General features: G+C 43.8%; 1 protein-coding gene across 1 annotated transcript in view; it reads left to right on the top strand.

Annotated features, from left to right (window-relative positions):
- The window catches only part of STX8 (syntaxin 8), a 273,887-nt gene extending 250,869 nt beyond the window's left edge, over nucleotides 1-23,018 (top strand). Inside the window, exon 8 of the mRNA XM_075347946.1 lies at nucleotides 22,724-23,018. Within this exon, the coding sequence (XP_075204061.1) occupies nucleotides 22,724-22,791 (68 nt within the window). The 3' untranslated portion in view covers nucleotides 22,792-23,018. The remainder of the gene's footprint in view (nucleotides 1-22,723) is intronic.
- Nucleotides 23,019-23,579: the final 561 nt, after the last annotated feature.

Below are 23,579 nucleotides of genomic sequence, written 5' to 3'. Positions count from 1 at the left end.
ATTTCAGCCAAATTTGCTTTCCAAAATTCAAATATTGCTCCTTCTGTTCCGGGTCCTCCCATGTGTCCAAACAGAGGTTTCTTACCACATGTGGGGTATTGGCGCGTTCTTAAGAAAGTGAGTAACAAGTTTTGGTGTCCTGTTTGTTGTGTTATTTCTTCCAAATTGAATAAATTTGGGGTTGAGCAACATTTTTAGGTACAATTTTAGTTTTTGCTTTTTTTCATTCCACATTGCTTTAGTTCCTGTGAAGCATCTGAAGGGTTAATAAACCTCTTGGATGTGGTTTTGAGTACTTTGGGGGTGCAGTTTTTAGAGTGGTGTCACTTTTGGGTGTTTTCTGTCACCTAGGCCTCTCAAAGTCACTTCAAATATGATGTGCTCCCTAAAAAAATAGTTTTGTAAATTTTGATGTAAAAATGAAAAATTGCTCATAAACTTGGAACTCTTCTAACTTCCTAACAAAAAAAATTTGGTTCCAAAATGTTGCTGATGTAAAATAGACATGTTGGAAATGTTATTTATTAACTATTTTGTGTCACAGAACTCTCTGGTTTAACGGTATAAAAAGTCAAAATTTGAAAATTGCAAAATTTTCTAAATTTTTGCCAAAATTCAGGTTTGTTTTTTAAATAAACTAAAAAAATATTGTCCAAAATTTGGTACCAACATGAAGTCCAATATGTAACGAAAAAACAATCTCAGAATCACTGGGATCCGTTGAAGCGTTCCAGAGCTATAACCTCATGAAGTGACACTGGTCAGAATTGCAAAATTTGGTCTGGTCATTAAGGTGAAAATTAGATCCGTCACTAAGGGGTTAAACAGAACCCTGAGACTATCACAGAGCAGGTGCATTTATAGAGACTTGATTACACACAGGTGGCTTATATTCATCATCATCAGTCATTTAGGACAACATTGGATCAGTCAGAGATCCTCAATGAACTTCTGGAGTGAGTTTGCTGCACTGAAAGTAAAGGGGATAAATAATATCGCACGCCCCACTTTTCAGTTTTTTTTATTTTTTACAAAAATTTAAAATAAGCAATAAATATCGTTCAACTTCACAATTGTGTCCCACTTGTTGATTCTTCACCATAAAATTTAAATTTTTTTATCTTTATGTTTGAAGCCTAAAATGTGGGAAAAGGTTGAAAAATTCAAGGGGGCCCAATACTTTCTCAAGGCACTGTATATGGAAACTTGAGTTGTTGAACAAAAGTATAAGATGAATTTGAGTAGGGATTCGCCGCAGAGAGATGGGTGGACGTAAATGGTGAGAAGTCTGAAAGGCCAGACCATGATTATAATGAAAGACTTGCAGGCCATTAGCCTCTGGATCTATGTTCAAACCTTCAGGATTTTACTATTTTCCAAAGGATCATTAGCGGAAACCAGAAGCTGTGCCAGTGGATCCACATGAGGATGAGCCTTAATTTCCATACAGAGACCATTAGAATAATAAACATGTTCGTTCTCGCAATGATTTTCTTTCCCATATCCCAGATCTCTTTCTGGAGAATGTGATTAGCCTATAAAATACCTCTTTGACTTGAAGTAGATGTGGAAGAGTTTGATAACTATCTGCTCGTTAATCATCAGAATGTGTGAATAACTCGGCTAAGAAATTTTTGAACTTTTTGAAACATTTTTGGGTGCCCTTCTGAATGCCATACACAATAGGTAGGACTCATTTACACCACGGTGCAATATAAACCATAGGAGTCAGGGGTGGAGCAATCACGGTTGCAGGGACTGCGACCGGGCCTGGGATTGCAGGTGGACCCCGGCCCCTGCTTCAGCTGGATGTGCATTTGAGGCTGCACATCCAGCTGAAATGTATCGCAGTGCAGAGACGTCGCCATGACTGAGGTGGCGCATGACAATGACGTCATGCACTGCCATAGCACGGACGCCGATAAAACCTGCTGGCCACTGCGGGCAAGCTATAGAGGAGGACGCCATGCGGCATGGGAGCCCAGGAGGTGGTGAGTACAGTATACACCAGGATGTGGACAGTATATACCAAGAGGAGCACAGGAGAGGAACATATATAGCAGTAGGGGGACAATATATATCAGGAGGGGCCCAGGAGGGGAACATATATAACAGTAAGGGGACAGTATATACCTGGAAGGGGACAGTATATACCAGGAGGGGCACAGGAGAGGAACATATATACCAGGAGGGGGACTATATACCAGGAAGGGGACAGTATATATCAGAAGGGGCCCAGGAGAGGAACATATATAACAGCAAGGGAACAGTATATACCTGGAAGGGCACAGTATATACCTAGAATGGGACAGTATATACCTGGAAAGGGACATTATATAGCAGGAAGGGGACAGTACATACCTGGAAGGGGACAGTACATACCTGGAAGGGGACAGTATATACCAGGAGGGGGACAGTATATACCAGGAGGGGGGACATATTTACTTGGTTAGGGGACATACCAGGATGGGGAACATATATACCAGGATGGGGGATATATTTACCAGGAAGTAGCCTAGGATGGGGGACTTATTTACCAGGAAGGACCCCAGGATCCACTACATTAGAATAGGTTTGGGGACATTACTACAGAATGGAGGGGGGAGGCAACTCATATGTCATTAAAAGATTTAGAACACTAAATATATACATACATATACATGCATCTGACCAACATGCGGGGATGGGGGGCCCAGGTCCAAATTTTCCATTGGGGCCCATCAAACTGTAGTTAAGCCATAGGCCACTGGTAGGAGGGTTCCCTCTAAGAGATTTTGGGCGACATCTGCTAGAATTCCAACATGGTCCGTCCTTTGCCAAACATTGAGGTTTCGGTAATGCATCAATTTTACACTGGCTTGTGGGTGATCAGAACTTTTCGGTCACTTCTCACCGACCAGTCATAATAGTAGCGCTCCATAGTGTCACATAATACCACTGCTCTAATGTGGTTTAGCCAGCTAATTCATTACCACAGACCATTTTTCCGTCAACTTTTTTTTTCCCCTCATAGAACCCAATCTGTTGCATTCTGTAATATTTGCTTAATGAACTTGTAGAATGGTTTCTATAAGAAACCCCCTTTAAATCCTATATAATAATGCCGCCCTATAAAGTGACAGGTGTTCTTTATGAAAGTTCAGCCAGAAATGTGTACACTTTTTATTTTAAGATGACGTTGAGACAAAATTAGGTCCGGTCACTTGAGGTTAAAGCCGTGGAAACATTAAAGGCATAGTATAATCAGGAGAGCGGCACTTTTCTGCCCATAGTTCCCTTCCTATACCTCCAGCCTGTCCTTCCTTTGCTCGCCCTGTTTCTCCTCTAAATCCGTTCGTGGCCATGGAAAAAATGAAATCCAGATCTTTTGTGGTTTTGCTGACATTTGAACACCATGCTAACAAGTCACTGAGCATCAGGTTGACATTTTCCGTCCATCTTGTGGTTAGAAGACAAAGTCTGCGCACAGCACCGAGCACACAGCGGCACATAGCCCGGCTCAGAATCCAGAGCAAACACATACGAGGCAGAGAATAGCATGTATGTTCATGGAGGATCATTCTTGTTCCTAACTTCCTCAATGTGGTTAGAAGCCTGAAGGTCACTGGAGAATGTATCACACGATCATACACTCACTATCAACCAGAGGGGGTTACACAATGGAAGGATTCTGTTCTTTGCAGGTATTGTACTACCTGTAAAGTATGAACATGTGACAAAAAAAATGTACTAGAGTGTAACTACTATAATACTGCCCCCTATGTACAATATAACTACTATAATACTGCCCCCTATGTACAAGAATATAACTACTATAATACTGCCCCCTATGTACAAGAATATAACTACTATAATACTGCCCCTATGTACAAGAATATAACTACTGTAATACTGCCCCCTATGTACAATATAACTACTATAATACTGCCCCTATGTACAAGAATATAACTACTATAATACTGCTCTTATGTGCAATAATATAACTACTATAATACTGCCTCTATGTGCAATAATATAACTACAATAATATGGCTCCTATGTCCAAGAATATAACTACTATAATACTGCTCCTATATATAAGAATAAAACTACTATAATACTGCCCCCTATGTACAAGAATAAAACTACTATAATACTGCCCCTATGTACAAGAATATAACTACTATCATACTGCTCCTATGTACAAGTATATAACTACTATAGTACTGCTCCTATATATAAAAATATAACTACTATAATACTGCTCCTATATGTAAGAATAAAACTACTATAATACTGCCCCTATGTACAAGAATATAACTACTATAATACTGCTCATATGTACAAGAACATAACTATTATAATACCCCTATGTACAAGAATATAACTACTATTATACTGCCCGCTATGTACAAGAATATAACTACTATAATACTCATATGTACAAGAATATAACTACTATAATACTGCTCATATATGTAAGAATATAACTACTATAATACTGCTCCTATATGTAAGAATATAACTACTATAGTAATGGAAGATGAAAGAGACGAGAGTTTTCAGATCTGGTCTTGTTTGCACTGTAAGTAAACTTGTGTTTGTGAACAGTTGTTACAGTACATTATTTGTGAAGGGCACAGGCTCCTTCTTCTAGCGCCAGCAGCACATAATAGTTGTTACACAGCTGGCTGATCTTTTGCCCATTTCTGCCTTTGTATGCAACTTGGGCCAGATCTGCAGTCCAGTAACTGAGAGGTTCATAGCTCTTAAATGAACGATTATGACCTCGGAGCCTGGAGCAGGATGGGCACTGGGGAAACATGCTGGATGTAACACTTAGCTCATATCCCCTTCACCAACAGATGCCACTTTTAACCCTCCCATTCCCAATTGCACCATACGCTGTCATTATGTGACCATTTCATAAACACCGTGATGAGACAATCCCTGAGTTGACTATCATGCTACGGACTTTGACACCTTGAAGTAAACAAGTCTACCTAAGATTTCTTTCCTTCTGCCATTACATACTTTTTGGCTACTTGGACCTGAACTCAGCACTTGTTGATTGTACACGGATTTCTTGTAAAGTTTTGTGTATTTTTGTTGGAATTTATTAAATTCAAAGTAGATACAGGATGTTTCAGTGTTTTATCATTCAAGCCTTCAACTATTGTTTTTTCATGACAAGTCTTTGGGTAATGCAGACCTGGGCAACCATCCGGCCCTTTGGATGTTCCTATCTGGCCCACGAACCGGGTCAGTTAAAGGTATACCACCCATGAGTTGGGGGAGCCCAGTGGCGAATATGACTGCAGCCTTTCATCTCAACCTTAATAATGGTGGAATAAAGAGCTGTCGGCCCCCTGTTCCACCTTTGAGCTTTCATGTCTGAGTCTCATCACAGCAGTCATGATGACCTCACTAGATCGCACCTGCTGCTTGGAGCCCCAGCCCAAACACTGTACAGAGCGAAGTAGTGTATCCATGAACAGGGAGGATAGGTAACTACTATTTGGGGGGTGGGGGGGGGTTCATTCTCTGTCAGTGAGGAACTTTGGGGGAATCATATTGTGTGTCTGACTGTGGGTTTATGATACTGTGTGGGGAGTTTTGGGGACCATTGTACTGTTTGGGGTCTGAAGAAGATGATACTGTTTCAGGAGTTGTATGTTTCAAATTGTCCCTCCAGTAAGGAAGGAGACAAACTCTAGCGCCACCTATTGGAAATAGCAATCGTAAAAGTCAAAGGAGCTTTTTAAACAAGCCTTTTCATAAGACTTAGGCGGGCTTTGCACACTACGACATCGCAGGTGCGATGTCGGTGGGGTCAAATTGAAAATGACGTACTTCCGGCATCGCATGCGACATCGTAGTGTGTAAAGGTTCGATGATACGATTAACGAGCGCAAAAGCGTCGTAATCGTATCATCGGTGCAGCGTCGGCGTAATCCATAATTACGCTGACGCGACGGTCCGATGTTGTTCCTCGTTCCTGCGGCAGCACACATCGCTGTGTGTGAAGTCGCAGGAGCGAGGAACATCTCCTACCGGCGTCACCGCGGCTTCCGTAGGATATGCGGAAGGAGGTGGGCGGGATGTTTACATCCCGCTCATCTCCGCCCCTCCGCTCCTATTGGCCGCCTGCCGTTTGACGTCGCTATGACGCTGCACGACCCGCCCCCTTAATAAGGAGGCGGGTCGCCGGCCAGAGCGACGCCCCAGGACAGGTGAGTCCATGTGAAGCTGCCGTAGCGATAATGTTCGCTACGGCAGCTATCACAAGGATATCGCAGCTGCGACGGGGGCGGGGACTATCGCGCTCGGCATCGCAGCATCGACTTGCGATGTCGCAGCGTGCAAAGTACCCCTTAGGATTTATACCAGATCAGAATCCCAATTTGCAGACACTGTGTTTCAGGGTGATTGCCCCTCGTCAGTGCAAAGTGTGGGTATCTGATCTGGCTTATGAGAAGCTATGTTGGGACCACGGGGAAGACTATTCTCCTTATGAAGACCTGACAAACCAGTCTGGCTGTCAGTGAGGGGACTTATAGCTGCAATGCCCCTCTGGGAATTATTCAAATTGTCCCTCCAGTGAGGAAGGAGACAAACTCTAGCGCCACCTAGAGTTGTATGTATCATGCTGTTTGGGGAGCCTTGGGTTTTATCATACTGTGTGTTGGAGAGCTGTGGGTACATCATACTTTTTAGGGGACTGTGAGGGTTATCATACTGTGTGTGGGTAGCTGTGGGGACAGCATACAATTTTGGGGGGGCTGTGGGCTAATGCTATTTGGGGAGCATCATACTGAGTGTATTGAAGGGCTGTGGGTACATCATACTGTTTTGGGGGTTTGTGGGCTAATGCTATTTGGGGAGCAGTGGGATGCATCATACTGTGTGTATTGAAGGGCTGTGGGTACATCATACTCCGTAGGGTACTGTGATGGTTATACTAATTTGTAGGGCTGTGGGACCATCATACTGTGTGGGAAACTGTGGGGGACATAATAATGTTTTGGGGGGGCTGTAGGGACATCATATTGTATGTTGAGCTGTGGAGGCAATTACACTGGGGAGCTGTGGGGATGCTCACAGACTTTAAACTTCCGGCCAGTCCGCTTATTACTTATAGTGCTGTAGATGAGAAAAGGTTACTAAATATAAAATACAGACATAAACTAACAATGACAGACTGGTAGAGAGGGTAAAGGGCCCTGCCTTGCAGGCTTACAGTCTACAAGATAATGAGGAAGGAGACAATAGGTTGGGGGGATTCGCAGCAGAGTTTTAGGGTGGTGGGGTGGCAGGTTGTTCATTGCAGGCTGTAAGCTTTCTTGAACAGATGGGTTTTCAAGTTTCATCTGAAGTATCCAAGTCTAGCAGATAGTCAGACGGATTGGGACAACGAATTCCAGAGGATGAGGGATACTCAGAATAAGTCTTGGTGGTGATTTGGTCAGAAAATAATAAGTGTGGAGGAGAGAAGGAGGTTTAAGAGGAATGGATATTACCGTATGTTATTGTAGATATCGGGAGATTAGTTTTGAGATATACAGAGGGGACAAATATGGAATGGCTTTGAAGGTCAGTGCTAGTAGTGTGAACTGGATGCGTTGGGAACTTGGGAGCCAATGAAGGGATTGGCAGAAGCTGAGGAGTAGCAAAGCGAGATGGATTAGTTGGTCAGCAGTGATAAGGATAGACTGGAAAGGTGCAAGAGTGTTAGTTGGGAGGCCACAGAGGAGGATCTTGCAATAGTTGAGGCCGGAGATGATGAAGTCGTGCACTAGCATTTTCATAGATTCAGTGTTGAGGAAGGGACGTATTCTGGAAATATTTTTGAGTTGGAGGTAGCGACAATTTGGATATGCAGTTTGTAGGACAAGGCAGAGTCTAGGGTTACTCCAAGGCAATTGACTTCCGGTACAGGAGAAAGCAAGATGTCATTTATTGTGATAGATTGGGTAGGGGAGGTAGATGAGATGGAGGAAAAATGATGCGTTCAGATTTGTCAACATTCAACTTTAGGAAGCAAGAGAAGGAGGAGGATATGGCTGATAGACACTCCGGGATTCTGGACAACAGAGAAGTAACTTTTGGGCCAGAGAAGTGACTTCTGGGCCAGAGAAGTAGATTTGAGTGACATCAGCATAGAGCTGGTACTAGAAGCCATGGGACTTTGAGTTGTCCCAGGTCAAATATAGATGACGAAGAGTAGGGGTCCCAGGAAAGAGACTTGAGGGACACCAAAGAGAGCGGCCAAGATGTGGAGGTAGTGTGGGAGTGGGACATGCTAAATATGTGGTTGCAAAGGTATGAGGAGATCCAGGAGAGAGCAAGCTCTTTGACGCCAAGTTACGAGAGGATTTGTAGTAGGAGAGAGTGGTCAACTGTTCTCAAAGGCAGAGGACAACTCTAAAAGGCGCAGTATAGAAAATTGTTAGTTTTGGTGGCAAGTAAGCCGTTCGTAATTTTAGTCAGGGCAGTTTTCAGATTGTAAGTTGTCAAGGAGTGAGTTAGCTGAGAGGTGGGAGGAAAGTTCAGTATGGATAAGCTGCTCAAGGAGTTTGGAAGCGAACAGCCAGTAGTAGAGGTTGTATCGAGGCATGGCTTTTTTAGGATAGGTGTGATCGGGGCATGATTAAAAGCAAAAGGGAAGCTACCAGAAGTTAGTGATAGGTTGAAAGATGGGTTAGGGCTAGAATAAGTGTGGTGGTGAGGATGGGGAGGAGGTGGGATGGGATAGCATCATGTGCTCAAGTGGTGAGGTGTGATTTTGAGAGGAGATGAGTAAGCTCTCCTTCAGTGATTTTGGGGAGGAAGGTTATGAGGGAATGGCACGGTCTGGTACACATAGAGATTGTTGCAGCTGAACAATAATGATTTAGGCTGGTTTCACACTACGTCTTTTTAACATCCGTTGAAAACGTTATTTTAGCGGAAGTACGGATCCTGCTTTTACAGCAAAAAACGCATGCAAACGCATGTCTTATTTTGCAGGATCCTGCACTGGATGTTTAGGGGCGGGCATTGGAGTCATGTGATCGGGAGTGAGGGGAACTAGACTGGGAGCCGGCTTCTGACAGCTGCAGACGCTCGTAACCAAGGTAAACATCGACCTTGGATACCCGATATTTATCTTGGTTACGAGTGTCTGCAGCTGCTAGGTGCCGGGCTGCCTGCACACGTTACCAACGTAAACATCGGGTAACTAAGAGAAGTGGTTACCCGATATTTACGTTGGTTACGAGTGTCCGCAGCTCTCAGGTGGGAGAGAGAGGGAGGAGAGGAAGGGGGAAAGACAGAGATAGAGAGAGAGAGAGAGAGAGGGTGAGGGAGGGAGGAGGAGAGAGACAGATCACGCGAGACTGGTTCTGGGCATGCTCAGTACTTTCTGGGCATGCTCAGTACAAAAGCAGGATCCTGTCTATCAGCACGCCAGCGTTCACCTGCGTTTGCGTGCTGTTTAGTCAGGATCCGGTGACTTGCAGTATTTTGACGCAGCTCAAAAACGCTACAAGTAGCGTTTTTGAAACATGTTAAAAAACTGCAAGTCACTGGATCCTCACTATAAGGCCTAAGCCACACGGCGAGAAAATCGGTGCGAGTGGAGTGCGATAAAACATCGCATTCCCCTCGGACCAATTCTAGCCTGTGTGACAGCACACATGAGCGATTATTTTCTCAGCCCTAATCGGACCGAGAAAACAATCGCAGCATGCTGCGATTGTAATCCGAGACTCTTTCTCTCGCACCCATTCAAGTGAATGGGGCGAGAGAAAAATCGCACTGCACTCGCGGTACACCGGTGTACTGCCAGTGCAATGCGAGAATGTCTATAGCCGGCTACACAGGCGAGAGGGAGAGAAATCCCTCCCTCCCCTCCTGAGTGCCGGCCCGCCCCCTGCAGCTGAGGTCTGCTCACACGAACGGACCTCAGTTGCAAGGACACAAGCATGAGACTCGGCTCTGCTGTACTGCCAGCACGAGCCGAGTCTCATGCAAGGGGATCGCAGTAGTCCCCGTGTGGCCCCGGCCTAACGCACGCAAACGCAGGTGAACGGATGTTAACGCGAGTCCATTGCAAATGCATTGAAATGAAAACGCATTTGCACTGGATCCGTACTTCTGCTAAAATAACGTTTTCAACGGATGTTAAAAAGACGTAGTGTGAAACCAGCCTTACTTTGTTTGGTCCATCTTATTTTTGAAGTGTGTGGCAAAGTTTTCAGCAGAGATGAGGGAGGTCATAGGCAGCAGTGGAGGAAGTTAAGTATTGAATAACTGTTTGGAGTTGGGGATAAGGAAGATATGAGGGTTGTGAAGTCATCCTGTTTAGCTGAGGCGAGGGCCGATTTGAATGTTAAAGTTGCTTTTTTAAATGTAGTGAAGTCTTTTTGCAGGCATGTTTTCTTCCAAGGCTGCTCCGTAATCCTGGACACATGCATACGCTTTTAAGTGAGGTTATTTTGCCAAGCTTGTTCATTGATTTGTCGCACTCTGCCATGCATTAGAAGAGTGACTGAGTCAATAGCTGATTCCAGTGTCGCATTATAGAAAATGGTGTCTGTGTCGTGGAGTAAAGCTATGGAAGACAGCGGAAGGAGAGCGTCATGGTGTGTGTCTAGATGTGCAAGGATTCGGCGGGGTGTGCTAGTTGCTCGGCATGGGTGGCAGATGAGGAAAGGCATGAGAACATGAGTAAATGTTGGTCAGATAGGGAAAAGCAGAGGTTGAGGGGTTAAGGCATGTGAAGATAGGGTCTAACAAATGTCCCCCTGTGTGGGTGGCTGAGGAGGACAACGGAGTAAGATCAAAAGATGAAGCAAGCGAGAGGAGCTAGGAGGCACTGACTGGCGGATGTTAGTAAGGATGTTGAAGTCACCCAAGATGATGGTGGGATTGTTAGCAAAGAGAAAGTGAAGAAGCCAGGTGGCGAAATGGTCAATAAAGGCAGCAGCTGGACTCGTGGATTGGTATATAACAGCCACTTGGAGGTTGGAAGGAAAGTAGATACAGACAGGATGCACTTAAAAAGAAGGAGGGATAGAGGTGGGATTAGGTTGAAGATGCAGTTGGTAGAAAGGAGAAGACCCACTTCTCCACCATGTCTGTTGCCAGGGCAAGAAATGTGGGTGAAGTGAAGGTTACTGTAACACAGAGCAGCAGGGAAGGCAGTGTTGGAGGGTGTCAGCCATGTTTTCGTGATGGTGAGGCCCAAGAAGGAAAGATTGCAAGAGGTAAAGAGATGATGAATGACATGGAGCTTATTGCAGATGGAATGGACGATCCAGAGCGCCCCAGAAAGCATGAGTAGTGAGATGGGCATCAAGGGAATTAGTTTTATGGAGAGATTGTGGAATTTTCTTTTCTTTCTTTTTTTATCAAATATTTTTTATTGAACAATTTTTAACATACAAAAATGTAATCGAACCTTCCGCCCGCATCCATTCAAACTTAGCTGCTTCTATAGCCAGTGTTACAGACCTAATGTGAACCAACAAGTACATGTTATCCACTATGATATCGTGCCATATGTCAAGTCTATCAAAACAATACTTCTCTAAAACAATCCCGCCAGGATTCTTCCTGACCGTGTCAAGGTCAGGGGGGGCTAAATTTGGACTATCTAATCATGGAGCCCACATATCTTCAAACTTCTGATACGCATATTTCTATAGTATTGTTCAGGCTATCAATCACCTCCTAAAATAACAGGGGATTTAGGGTTTTTCCAGTATGAAGCTATGAGTTTTCGAGCTTGATATAAAATACATGCGATAGCTAATCCGTAGCTCTCCTGTACAGGGATTTCAGCAGTGTAGCCAAGGACACATGTTAGAGGACTTGAATCAATCTGATAGTGATAGACAAAGTTTATTACATCTGCCCAGTATCTTCTGAGACGGGAACACATCAGGTGAATCAGGTCTGCATCCGAGGCTCTGCATTTCCAATAACACGAGTCCAAGATCCCCCCCATTATCTAGCTTCTAAAAGGCACATATAGTATAGAGAGCCCCCTTCTTTTCTCCGTCTGCCACTATTATATCTATAGGAAGGGGAGTTCGTGCTGTAGGTGTTAACCTTCTGTGTTTGGCTTGTGCCTCACAGGCGTGTCTAAGTTGTAGATATTGAAAGAACCTATTATGCGGCATATCAAACTCCCATCTGAGCATCTTGAAGGTTTTAAAACCTCCATCATCGTATAACTCGGTTATTCTACTAACAACTTTTTTTTCTCCTATAATTTAAACCCTGATAATTTATTCAGTTTGTGGAAACCTGATTTTCTCAAAATTATGGAATATTTTGTAATCCCTGAAATATTAATTCCGTAGCCTTTTTCCAATTTCACTGTGACAGGTTCTGGTGTCCGGGTCGTCAAAAGTCTTCCCAAGTCAATCATGGAAAGGAGATCCCCTGGGATTGTGGTATTTTCTAGTAGGTTAGAAGCAATAGAAAGGAGTAGCGTTGGGCGGACTCACAGATAACCGGGATTGGTGGACCTAACTGGATAAAAAAAAATCCGGTTACGGCCCGGAATTGATCCGGGATGTCTGGCCGTATGCCGGTACCCATATGAGTCTGGCAATTAAAAATGATGGTAGAAGAGAGAGGAGAAAACGGGTTGCACTTACCAAGGCTGCAGCATGGCTGTAACTGCTCTTGCGGCCGCTTATTCACTTCCAGGGCCACTCATTCATTGCCTTCATTGTATATGCACTGCTCTCCCCGCCCAGTGGTGTCTGTGATTGGTTGCAGGCAGACGTGCCCCCATCCTAAGTGGCAGCATGTCAACTGACTGCTTCTAATCACAGACGCTATGCGCATCTATTGTGGTATGAAAATAAACAAATTGACATAGGGTCCCCCTGTAATATGATAACCAGCACAGATAAAGCATATGCCTAGAGGCTGCAGCCATCAGTCGTGCGCTTATCTTAGCTGTGTATCAAAATATGAGGAACCGCATGCAGCTTTTTTTTTTTTCTTTTTTAATTATTTAAATAAATAAAAAATAGCATGGAGTTTCCCCCCCCCCTTCTCCCCAGTGTTCACACCCAGCCATGATAAAGCCTGACAGCTGGGGACTAGTATTCTCAGGCTGGGGAGACTCGTGGTTATTGGCCCCCCCAGCCTAAAAATTGCAGCCTGCAGCCACCCAGAATTGTTGCATCCATTAAATGCGACAATTTCAGCACTTTCCCCAGCTCTTGCTGATTGCCCTGGTGCTGTGGAAATCGGGGTAATAGAGGGTTAATGTCAGCTCACAGCTGCCACTAAGCCCTAGATTAGTAAAGAGAGGCTTCTGAGACCCCCCATTACTAATCTGTAAGTAAAAGTAAATAAACCCAAACACCGAAAAAATCCTTTATTTGAAATAGAATGCAAAAAAACACCCTCTTTTACCACTTTAATAACCCCCAAAACACCTCTGCAGGTCCGACGTAATTCCTACGAGGTCCCATGACGATTCCATCTGTGCTACATCTGAAGCTCACAGTGAGCGCCATAATACATGACTGCTCACTGTTGACTTCAGGCAGAGACTGAGTGAGCCACACAATCAGTGGTGATATCACTCAGGTACGTTGCGGGTACAGCTGAAGGTTCCCACGGCCCTCCACCTGTGACCGCAGGTAACCTGACCTCAGGATACTTCATTAAACTCAGTGACCCCACCTTGATTATCAGGCCCAGATGAACATCACCATTTCAGTGTGATGCACCCATGACGTATCTGCTTATCAAAAGTGGTGCCGAGGAGAGTCATAGGGCTCTGGTCCAGCGCTCATGTACCAGTGTTGCTACTGGTCCAACTCTGAGTTTAAAAAGTTTGTGGTAATTTTCTACGTTTCCACTCCGTTGACTCTTGCTCCTTTTGACTCATCTCTTCTTGGAATACTGTTGTATAAATTAACTGGGGAAAAACAAAGGGGGGTGAATCCCTTTTTCCCCCATTAAACCCTCTTCCCCTTATTAAAAACCCATTAGCGCGGCCCCTTAATTGATACCATATTCTCCACACTTGGAGAGAGCGACACCTCGGAGTGCTCCTTCACGGTAAATCAGCGGAGCCACAGCGCTGAACGCTCCAGACTTGTGCTTCTAGGCGGCCAATACACAAGGGAGGCTGTCAGAACAAGACATATTTATGACGGGCTTTTTTGTTCACACACTACTTGAATGGGTGCCAGGATCTGAAGCAGGTTCTCAGCCGCACAGCGAGCCGGGGAGCTGACAGTGTAAATACCACCATGCCAGGGAGACAGGCCCTGAATCTCACAGTGACAGGCCACAATCGATGCCTTTGTGCACACATGAGAAAGCCCTTGTAAGTTTAGTGCCGTTGTTATCCTGATATATTCCATAATCTGTGGCTATTGCCCTTTGTTGCCGGTGGTCTCTGGAGCATCGCAAGGGTTAATGTTACCATGGAGCGCGATGAACACAACCGAAAAAATGTTATAATGGGAAAAAAGTTCACATGAGATAATGGAGCGGAGAGAAGAGTGAGGCTGGGGGGTAAAGGGGGTGACATAATAAAAGAAATATTAATTTATATTATATAGCATACTAATGTGATGGATCAATATGGATAGACTGATTTATATATCTTAAATCTACTTATTTACTTGCTATCTTTCCATCTCATATCTAGTTTTTATCTATTCATTTACTAACTAAAAAGTCTACAAACCCCTATTAAAATTCCATGTTTTTGTCAGATAAAAGAATTATTTCCACCTTTAAAGGAAACCTGTGATGTCCCCAAATTCTTAATCTGCAGGTTAATAGCGTTTCAAAAACATGCGCCTGCCGGACTGAAAGCCCTGGCTCCCGGCGGCCTCAGGGTTTCAGTCATTGAGTCATTCCGGCGCAGTATCAGTTACCACTCCGTATATATTATTTCCACCTTTAAATTAAATCTTTGATGTCCCAAATGCTTAATCTGCAGGTTAATACCGTTTCAAATATGTGCGGCCATTGGACTGGACTAGAAGCCCTGGCTCCCGGAGGCCTGAGGCTTTCAGTCATTGAGCTATTCCGCTGCAGTATCAATTACCACTCAGTACATATTATTTCCACCTTTAAGGAAACCTGTGATATCCCCAAATGCTTAATCTGCAGGTTTATAGCGTTTCAAAGATGTGCAGCCGCTGGACTGAAAGCCGTGCTCCTGGTGGCCTCAGGTTTTCAGTCATTGAGCCGTTCCAATGCAGTATCAGTTACCACTCCATATAAATTATTTCCCCCTTTCAGTTAAATATTTGATGTACCCAAATGCTTAATCTGCAGGTTAATAGCGTTTCAAATATGTGCGGCCACCGGACTGGAAGCCCTGGCTCCTGGTGGCCTCAGGCTTTCACTCATTGAGCTGTTCCGGTGCAGTATCAGTTACCATTCAGTGCATATTATTTCCACCTTTAAGGAAACCTGTGATATCCCCAAATGCTTAATCTGCAGATTATAAGCATTTCAAAGATGTGTGGCCAGTTCCGGGCAGCCTCAAGCTTTCAGTCAGAGCTGTTCGGTGCAGCATCAGTTATCACTCAGTACATAGTGAGCGGCGGTGGTAAGCATGCCCCGGGACAGTGACTGACAGCCTTGCCTACATTGATCCGCTGCAGAGACGGTGGTCCATCAGTGTCCCAGGAAGACTGAGACCGATGGGTTACTTTGACGGGTGAGAGTCCGCTGAAGACCCCCTGTTGCTGTCATCTCGGTCCTCCTGTGAAGCTCAGCTGCAGGATGAACTACATTTGAGACTTAGATTTCACTATATGCTGCAATACTACAGACCATGTTTACTACACAACGGACACCGTAAAAACATATCCATCCCGCCGAAAAAATATGGCGGAGTTACCTTTTTGTCACCATTTCATCACGCTTTGAATTTTTTTTGCCTTTTTTGTATATTTTATGGTAAAATGCAAAACTACAATTCATCCTGGTAAATATCAAACCAAAATGTCTTCTTCTTGTTGTGATTTTGGTGTTGCAGTACATAGGGTCCTAATATTTCATTGCCCAATCGATTCCAGATGCCATTGATAGTATGTCTTATTGCGACGCCCCATGACCCACCTGAATTCCTCCTATTATGCCGTAGCATAGTGCACCTGGAAGGCGTTCATAAAGTGTTAACTCCTAAAATCGGGACATTCATTGGGGTCCTTTGCTCCAAATCCTCTTTATCCTAAGGACAAGCATGTGTTACATCCATTTCCAACCCCGTGCCTCGAAGTTGGTGTCTTTCCCTATTTATCTAGCTGTTTTTCCACTGAACTGAGCCTTGAAATATTCATCTGAGTAATATTCATCTTTCCCAGATCTCGGGCTTGGGGGGATTTTGTTTTCCCCTTCTCTGCTGTAATTCATTTTTTTTTCTCTCTACAGCGACTGTACTCTTAGATTTGTGGATGAAGGGAAGGGGTGGGGGGAGTTGGATGACGGATATTAAAGTATGAAATCATAAACCCCTTTTAATAAACTTGCCGCGGCTCTTTTATAGAACGACAGGGTGCGTGTAAGCTGAAAATTACATTGGGGGTGCCAAAAAAAACTTCAAAGCATTCTCAAAATAAAGCTATAACAAATCTTATCTATCCCACCACGCCCACCTTTATTAAAGGAATTGTCCTATTTATCCCCTATAGTTGGGAGAGAGTATTACATGGCACCCATTCATCTTAATGGAAGACTGTAATATATGGCTGAGCCATATCTGTTAGAATAAAATAGGACCAATTATTTTTTTCTGAATTTTGTGCAAATTTTAAAATTTAGGAATTTCAACGCATTTGGTTTGATTGGTGATGGAAAAGTACATGTTAAGCTCATGATTACACAGTTAGTTATGGCAGAAAGTGTTGGCACCCTGGACATTGTTTAAAAAAACTAAGTATTTCTCCCAGAAAATTATTGCAGTTACACATGTTTTGTTATACACATGTTTATTTCCTTTGTGTATATTGGAACAACACAACACAATACAACAAAGAAAAAAAGGGTAAATCGGACAGAATTTCACACAAAACCCCACAAATGGACTGGACAAAATTGATGGCACCTTTCAAAAATTGTGGGTAAACAAGTTTGATGCTGGTTCAAACTAACTTGTGCAAATAACAGGTGTGGGCAATATGAAAATCACACCTGAAACCAGATAAAAAGGGGAGAAGTTGACTCAATATTTACAGTGTATCAGTGTGTGCCACACTAAGGCCTCGGTTTCACTTGTGATTAACACGGACAAGTGCAATCCAATAAAACATGAGAGTGCACTTGCAGCAGGTTGAACAATGGCGCAGTGTCCATCTGCTATTTTTTTATGCCGTATCTGCATGAGAACAAAAATCACTGCATGTTGTGTTGGGCAGTGACTCTCGCATCATACGCACCCATACAAGTTTATGGGTGCGTGTGAAATATTGCACTGCATTCGGATGTCATCCGAGTGCAGTGCAATATACGCACATACAGGCAGCGGAGAAGAGGGAGAAAGTGTTCGCTACGTCTTCTCCGCAGCTGTGATACGATCGCAAGATCAGATCACAGTTGCATGACACTTGGCTCACGCTCGCAACAGAGGCTGAGCCAAGGGTCATTAGCATATTGCATCTGATGCTCTTACATCATATGCCATACGCTAGTGGAACCGAGGAAAACAAGAAAGAGGAGAACTCTCTGAGGACTGAGAACCAAAATTGTTGAACAGTATCAACAATCTCAAGGTTTTAAGTCCATCTCCAGAGATCTTGATATTGCTTTGTCCATGGTGTGCAAAAGAATTAAATTTACAACCCATGGCACTGTAGTTAAACTCCGTGGACGGCAGAGACAAATTGATGAACAGTTGCAACACAGGATAGTCCACATGTTGAATAAGCCGCACCTATCAAGTTACAAAGAAATTCAAGCTGTCCTGCAGACTCGGGGTGCATCAGCGCAAACTATCCAACTTCATTTGAATGAAATGCTATTGAGGAGACCCAAGAGGACCTCACTGCTGACACAGACATAAAAAAGCTAAACTGCAGTGTGCCAAAATGTACGTGAGTAAGCCAAAATCCTTCTGGGAAATAGTCTTGTTGACAGATGAGACCAAGATAGAGCTTTTTGGTAAAACCCATCATTCTACTGTTTACCGAAAACAAAATGAGGCCTGCAAAGAAAAGAACACCGTACCTACAGTCAAATATGGTGGAGGCTGATAGATGTTTTGGGGTTGTTTTGCTGCCTCTGGTTCTGGGTACCTGACTGTGCAAGGCATCATGAAATCTGAAGATTAACAAAGGATTATGGTTGCAATGTAGTGCCTTGTGTCTGAAAGCTGGGTTTGTGTCCTACGTCATGGGTCTTCTAGCAGGACAATGACCCCAAACATACTTCAAGAAGCCCCAGAAATGGATGGAAACAAAGCGCTGGAGAGCTCTGAAGTGGCAGCAATGAGTTCGGGTCTAAATCCCATTGAACACTAGTGGAGAGATCTTAAAATTGCTGTTGGTAGAAGGCGCCTTCAATTATGAGAGACCTGGAGCAGTTTACAAAAGAAGAGTCCAAAATTCCAGGTGAGAGGAGTAAGAAGCTTGTATATGGTTATAGGAAGCGATTGATTGCTGTTATTTATTCCAAATGGCGTGCAACCAAATATTAAGCTGAGGGGGACAACAATTTTGTTCTACCCATTTTGCAGTTTTGTGTGAAATTATGTCCACTTTGCCTTTTTTCTTTTTTTTTCTGTTAATCAAGTACACACTAAGGAAATAAACAAGTGTATGACAAAACATGTCGTTACAATAATTTTCTGGGATACCTACTTCATTTTCTGGAACAATTTCAAGAGTTCCAACACTTTAGGCAATGACTGTACTTAGCATTCTGTATAGACTTTTTAATACGTACATTTTTGTTCTAAACACACATTTCTTTAAGAAATCTACTAATTATATGATCTTCTATAATGGACTTCTTTCTGATAACAGGAATCCTAAGAATTTGGAACTTTCTTTGTAAACTAAGGGGCCCTTTGCACACTACGACATTGCAGGTGCGATGTCGGTGGGGTCAAATCGAAAGTGATGCACTTCCGGCGTCGCTCTCGACATCGTCGTGTGTAAATCGTTTTAACTACGATTACCGAGCGCAAAAGCATCGAAATCGTATGATCGGTGTAGTCTCGGTCATTTTCATTATTTTGGCTGCAGCGATAGGTACGGTGTAGTTCCTCGTTCCTGTGGCAGCACACATCGCTGTGTATGAAGTCGCAGGAGCGAGGAACATCTCCTACCTGCGTCCCGTCTACAATGAGAAAGGAAGGAGGTGGGCGGGATGTTTACCTCCCGCTCATCTCCGCCCCTCCGATTCTATTGGCTGCCTGCCGTGTGACGTCGCTATGACGCCACAAGACCCGCTCCCTTTGGAAGGAGGCGGGTCGCCGGCCAGAGCGACGTCGCAGGGCAGGTGAGTGCGTGTGAAGCTGGCGTAGCGATAATGTTCACTACAGCTGCTATCACAAGATATCGCAGCTGCGACGGGGGCGGGGACTATCGCACTCGGCATCGCAGCATCGGCTTGTGATGTCGTAGTGTGCAAAGTTACCCCTAAGAATAAAATTAGATATAATTAGAATGAAGAAGAAAATATATACAGCAAAAAATAAATTCATATGTTTAATAAAGCAAAAATAAGTAAATGGGGGAAAAAATAAGCCATGTTGCAATTTTTGGAAGATCTGATCTTCAGGGTGCTGTCCCAGGGTCATCAATATCAGATCGGTATGTGTTCTACCACTGCCCCCCCATTAACCAGCTATTATTTGCTCCAGCTTTTCAAAATAATAAAAGCTGTTCTGCAGTGCCTGGCAGCTACGGCTACGCTTTGGATCGATCTGCTGGACAACCCCATTTGATCAATTTACAATGTTTTTTTTATTATTACAATTGCTGTATGTAAGGGGATAAGCACATGATGAGGAAATAGTTGCAGGATTGAAGTTGTAACATATGCGCTAATGAAGAAAACAGTATTCTGAGGTCTGGACTCCAACAGACTTCAAATCATGCATTTATTACTGTGGAACACACAGTAATATAGGCTGCATGTGAGGGTTGAGCGTCTCTCCCAGTAATATAGTCTGGATGTGAGGTCTGGGTGTCTCTCCCAGTAATATAGGCTGGATGTGAGGTTTGGTTGTCTCTCCCAGTAATATAGACTGGATGTGAGGTTTGGTTGTCTCTCCCAGTAATATAGACTGGATGTGAAGTCAGTGTGTTCCTCCCAGTCATATAGGCCTCATGTGAGATCTCTGTGTTCATCCTAGTAATATAGTCTGGGTGTGAGGTCTGTGTGTCTCTCCCAGTAATATAGGTTGGATGTGTGGTCTGTGTGTGTCTCACAGTAATATAGGCTGGATGTGAGATTTGTGTGTCTCTATCACTAATGTAGGCTGTGTGTGAGGTCTGTGTGTCTTTCTTAGTAATATAGGCTGGATGTGAGGTCTGTGTGTCTCTCCTAGTAATATAGGCTGGATGTGAGGTCTGTCTCTCTCTCTCTCTCAGTAGTATAGGCTGGATGTGAGGTCTCAGTGCCTCTTTCAATAATATGTATAGGCTTTCTGTGAGATCTGTGTGTCTCATCCAGTATTATAAGGAATAACGTTTGGAACACCATTCTAAGTCTGAACTGGGTGCAAAAACCTAAAAAAACATCACTATGGGGAGATAAGGTATGCACACCAGTGACTATGTAAGGGGAATACATGAAATAGCAGAAACTGCTATGTGAATACTGACTTGAAAAATCCAATAGTTATATGCAAGAGTGAAAATGTGAAAAATGGAATCTGCATCTGCTATTACATGTATTCCCCTTACATAGTCACTGGTGTGCATACCTTATCTCCCCATAGTGATGTTTTTTTAGGTTTTTGCACCCAGTTCGGACTTAGAATGGTGTTCCAAACGTTATTCCTTATTTGTTAGTAGTTTTTCGTTTGTGAACCCTCCCCACCACACCTATTGCCAATCCATATCATACGCATAAATAGCCTGGGTCTCAGCTTCCCATACACGGTAAGTTTTTTAACTGCATGAGAGGACACACACAAGCTAGGGACCCCAACGTAGAGAAATACTTTGGCGTAGTGTTGGGGCTCTATTGCATTGATCAATTCAGTAGCTAAATTTCTCTTGATTCATATGTTCATGGCAGTAATGCAGATTCCATTTTTCACATTTTCACTCTTACATATAGCTATTGGATTTTTCAAGTCAGTATTCACACAGCAGTTTCTGCTATTACATGTATTCCCCTTACATAGTCACTGGTGTGCATACCTTATCTCCCCATAGTCATCCAGTATTATAGGCTGGATGTGAGGTCATTGTCTCTCCCAGTAATATAGGCTGGATGTGAGGTCTGTGTGTCTCTCCCAGTAATATAGGCTGGATGTGAGGTCTGTGTATCTCTCCCAGTAATATAGGCTGGATGTGAGGTCTGTGTGTCTCTCCCAGTAATATAGGCTGGATGTGAGGTCTGTGTATCTCTCCCAGTAATATAGGCTGGATGTGAGGTCTGTGTGTCTCTCCCAGTAATATAGGCTGGATGTGAGGTCTGTGTATCTCTCCCAGTAATATAGGCTGGATGTGAGATCTGTGTATCTCTCCCAGTAATATAGGCTGGATGTGAGGTCTGTGTATCTCTCCCAGTAATATAGGCTGGATGTGAGGTCTGTGTATCTCTCCCAGTAATATAGGCTGGATGTGAGGTCTGTGTGTCTCTCCCAGTAATATAGGCTGGATGTGAGGTCTGTGTATCTCTCCCAGTAATATAGGCTGGATGTGAGGTCTGTGTATCTCTCCCAGTAATATAGGCTGGACGTGAGGTCTATGTGTCTATGACCCCCCTTGTCTCCATGTATTTGTTGGATCTTGTAAGGTCTCGTTAAGAGTATTCCTGCTGTAGACATTGACAATATACTTTAACTGATACAGTACAAGTGTGTTCTCTGTAACCCCTCCCCCCCATCCCACTCCCTGTATTATCTAGTAGTCTGGGTCGACTTCTTGCGTGTTATTTTTTTGTAATTCAGGTGGATGGAAAGTACCACATTGCCCTTTATTCTCTGCCTGAAAGCAGTGGCCGGTTCAATAAATGGGTCAGGAGTTCCTGTTCTATTAAACCTTGTGAGATCTGCATAATTTGGACATTTATGGGGTATATTAATGTATCTGCTTTGGTTATGTGACCCCATCTCTGCTTCTGGAAGGACGGGAATAGAAGGTCACTTATGTTCATTGTGTCATTCCCCGATCATAAAGACGTGCAGACTTTCCCAGGAGCTGCGGTACACAGGCCGTGGAATTGTAGTAATTGGGCGCGTAATCGCAACAGGACGCAAACGTGGCCAGGCCGGGGAATGTAGCAGAAGGAATGTACAGCTCACAGGGCTGATCCTGAGCCACCACCTGTTTCGTGGAGAGGCTACAGATTACGGCCCAGCGTCTTCTGAATGGCCAAAAAGTCATAAATTATTAGTGAACGGTCTCTTACATATCTGACATTCTGGGTCTGTGAAAAGCCGGGTGACAACGCAACGTCAGCTACAGTAGCAGTCACCCAATGGGACAAAAGCTAAAGGATCATTACATAATGTCCAATTACTGTATTATGTGGGATATTCTCATAGTGACTGATGACACTTTCTTCTCTCCTGTTCCTGCAGCAATGATGGTGGTGATTGTTCTTCTTCTCATCGCTATAGTAGTCGTCGCGGTTTGGCCGACGAAATGACCCCAAATGCCAAACCTGGCATCTCCGGAAACGAGCACATTGGCGCCCGGCTTCGTGTCCTGACGGTCCGGTAAGAGGATGCAAGACACGGACTGATTCTTCCACTGGTTGCACAGTAATGGACGGACTCATGCACCCATATAACACTTGCATTCGCTTCTTCGTTTTCTACACTTTACCAATGACTAACACGAAATAAAGCCATTTTTAGGAGCTTGTGAACAAGGCCATGTCGGATTTTGTGATATTTTCACTTCATGTTCAAAAGAAATCTGGCAGTGATTGGGTTACAGTCCGGTCCCCTCCCAGCGCTGCAATAACTGCAGAACATTTCAGAATAATATATACGGAGTGTATATAAATATTCACAGACGCAGCAGACCAACGCCCATCCATACTCAGACCTGCGTGACACCGACTTACCTGAAAACAGCTGTTCTTTAACGACCAAGCAGATCTCGCTTCATTCTGGATTAAGCCGAGGGAAGTATGTGTACCACTATACACCAGATTACATATCACATTATTCTACAAAAGAAGCTCAATCACTTCATAATTACATTATGTTCCAGAGCTGCACTCACTATTCTGCTGGTGCAGTCACTGTGTACATACATTACATTACTTATCCTGCACTGATCCTGAGTTACCTCCTGTATTATACTCCAGAGCTGCACTCACTATTCTGCTGGTGCAGTCACTGTGTACATACATTACATTACTTATCCTGTACTGATCCTGAGTTACCTCCTGTATTATACTCCAGAGCTGCACTCACTATTCTGCTG

The sequence above is a fragment of the Anomaloglossus baeobatrachus genome, chromosome 5, assembly GCF_048569485.1.
Source record: "Anomaloglossus baeobatrachus isolate aAnoBae1 chromosome 5, aAnoBae1.hap1, whole genome shotgun sequence".
Taxonomy (NCBI): Eukaryota; Metazoa; Chordata; class Amphibia; order Anura; family Aromobatidae; genus Anomaloglossus; species Anomaloglossus baeobatrachus.
Note: the sequence above shows the minus strand (reverse complement) of the source record. Positions and strands in the feature narration are given on the sequence as shown.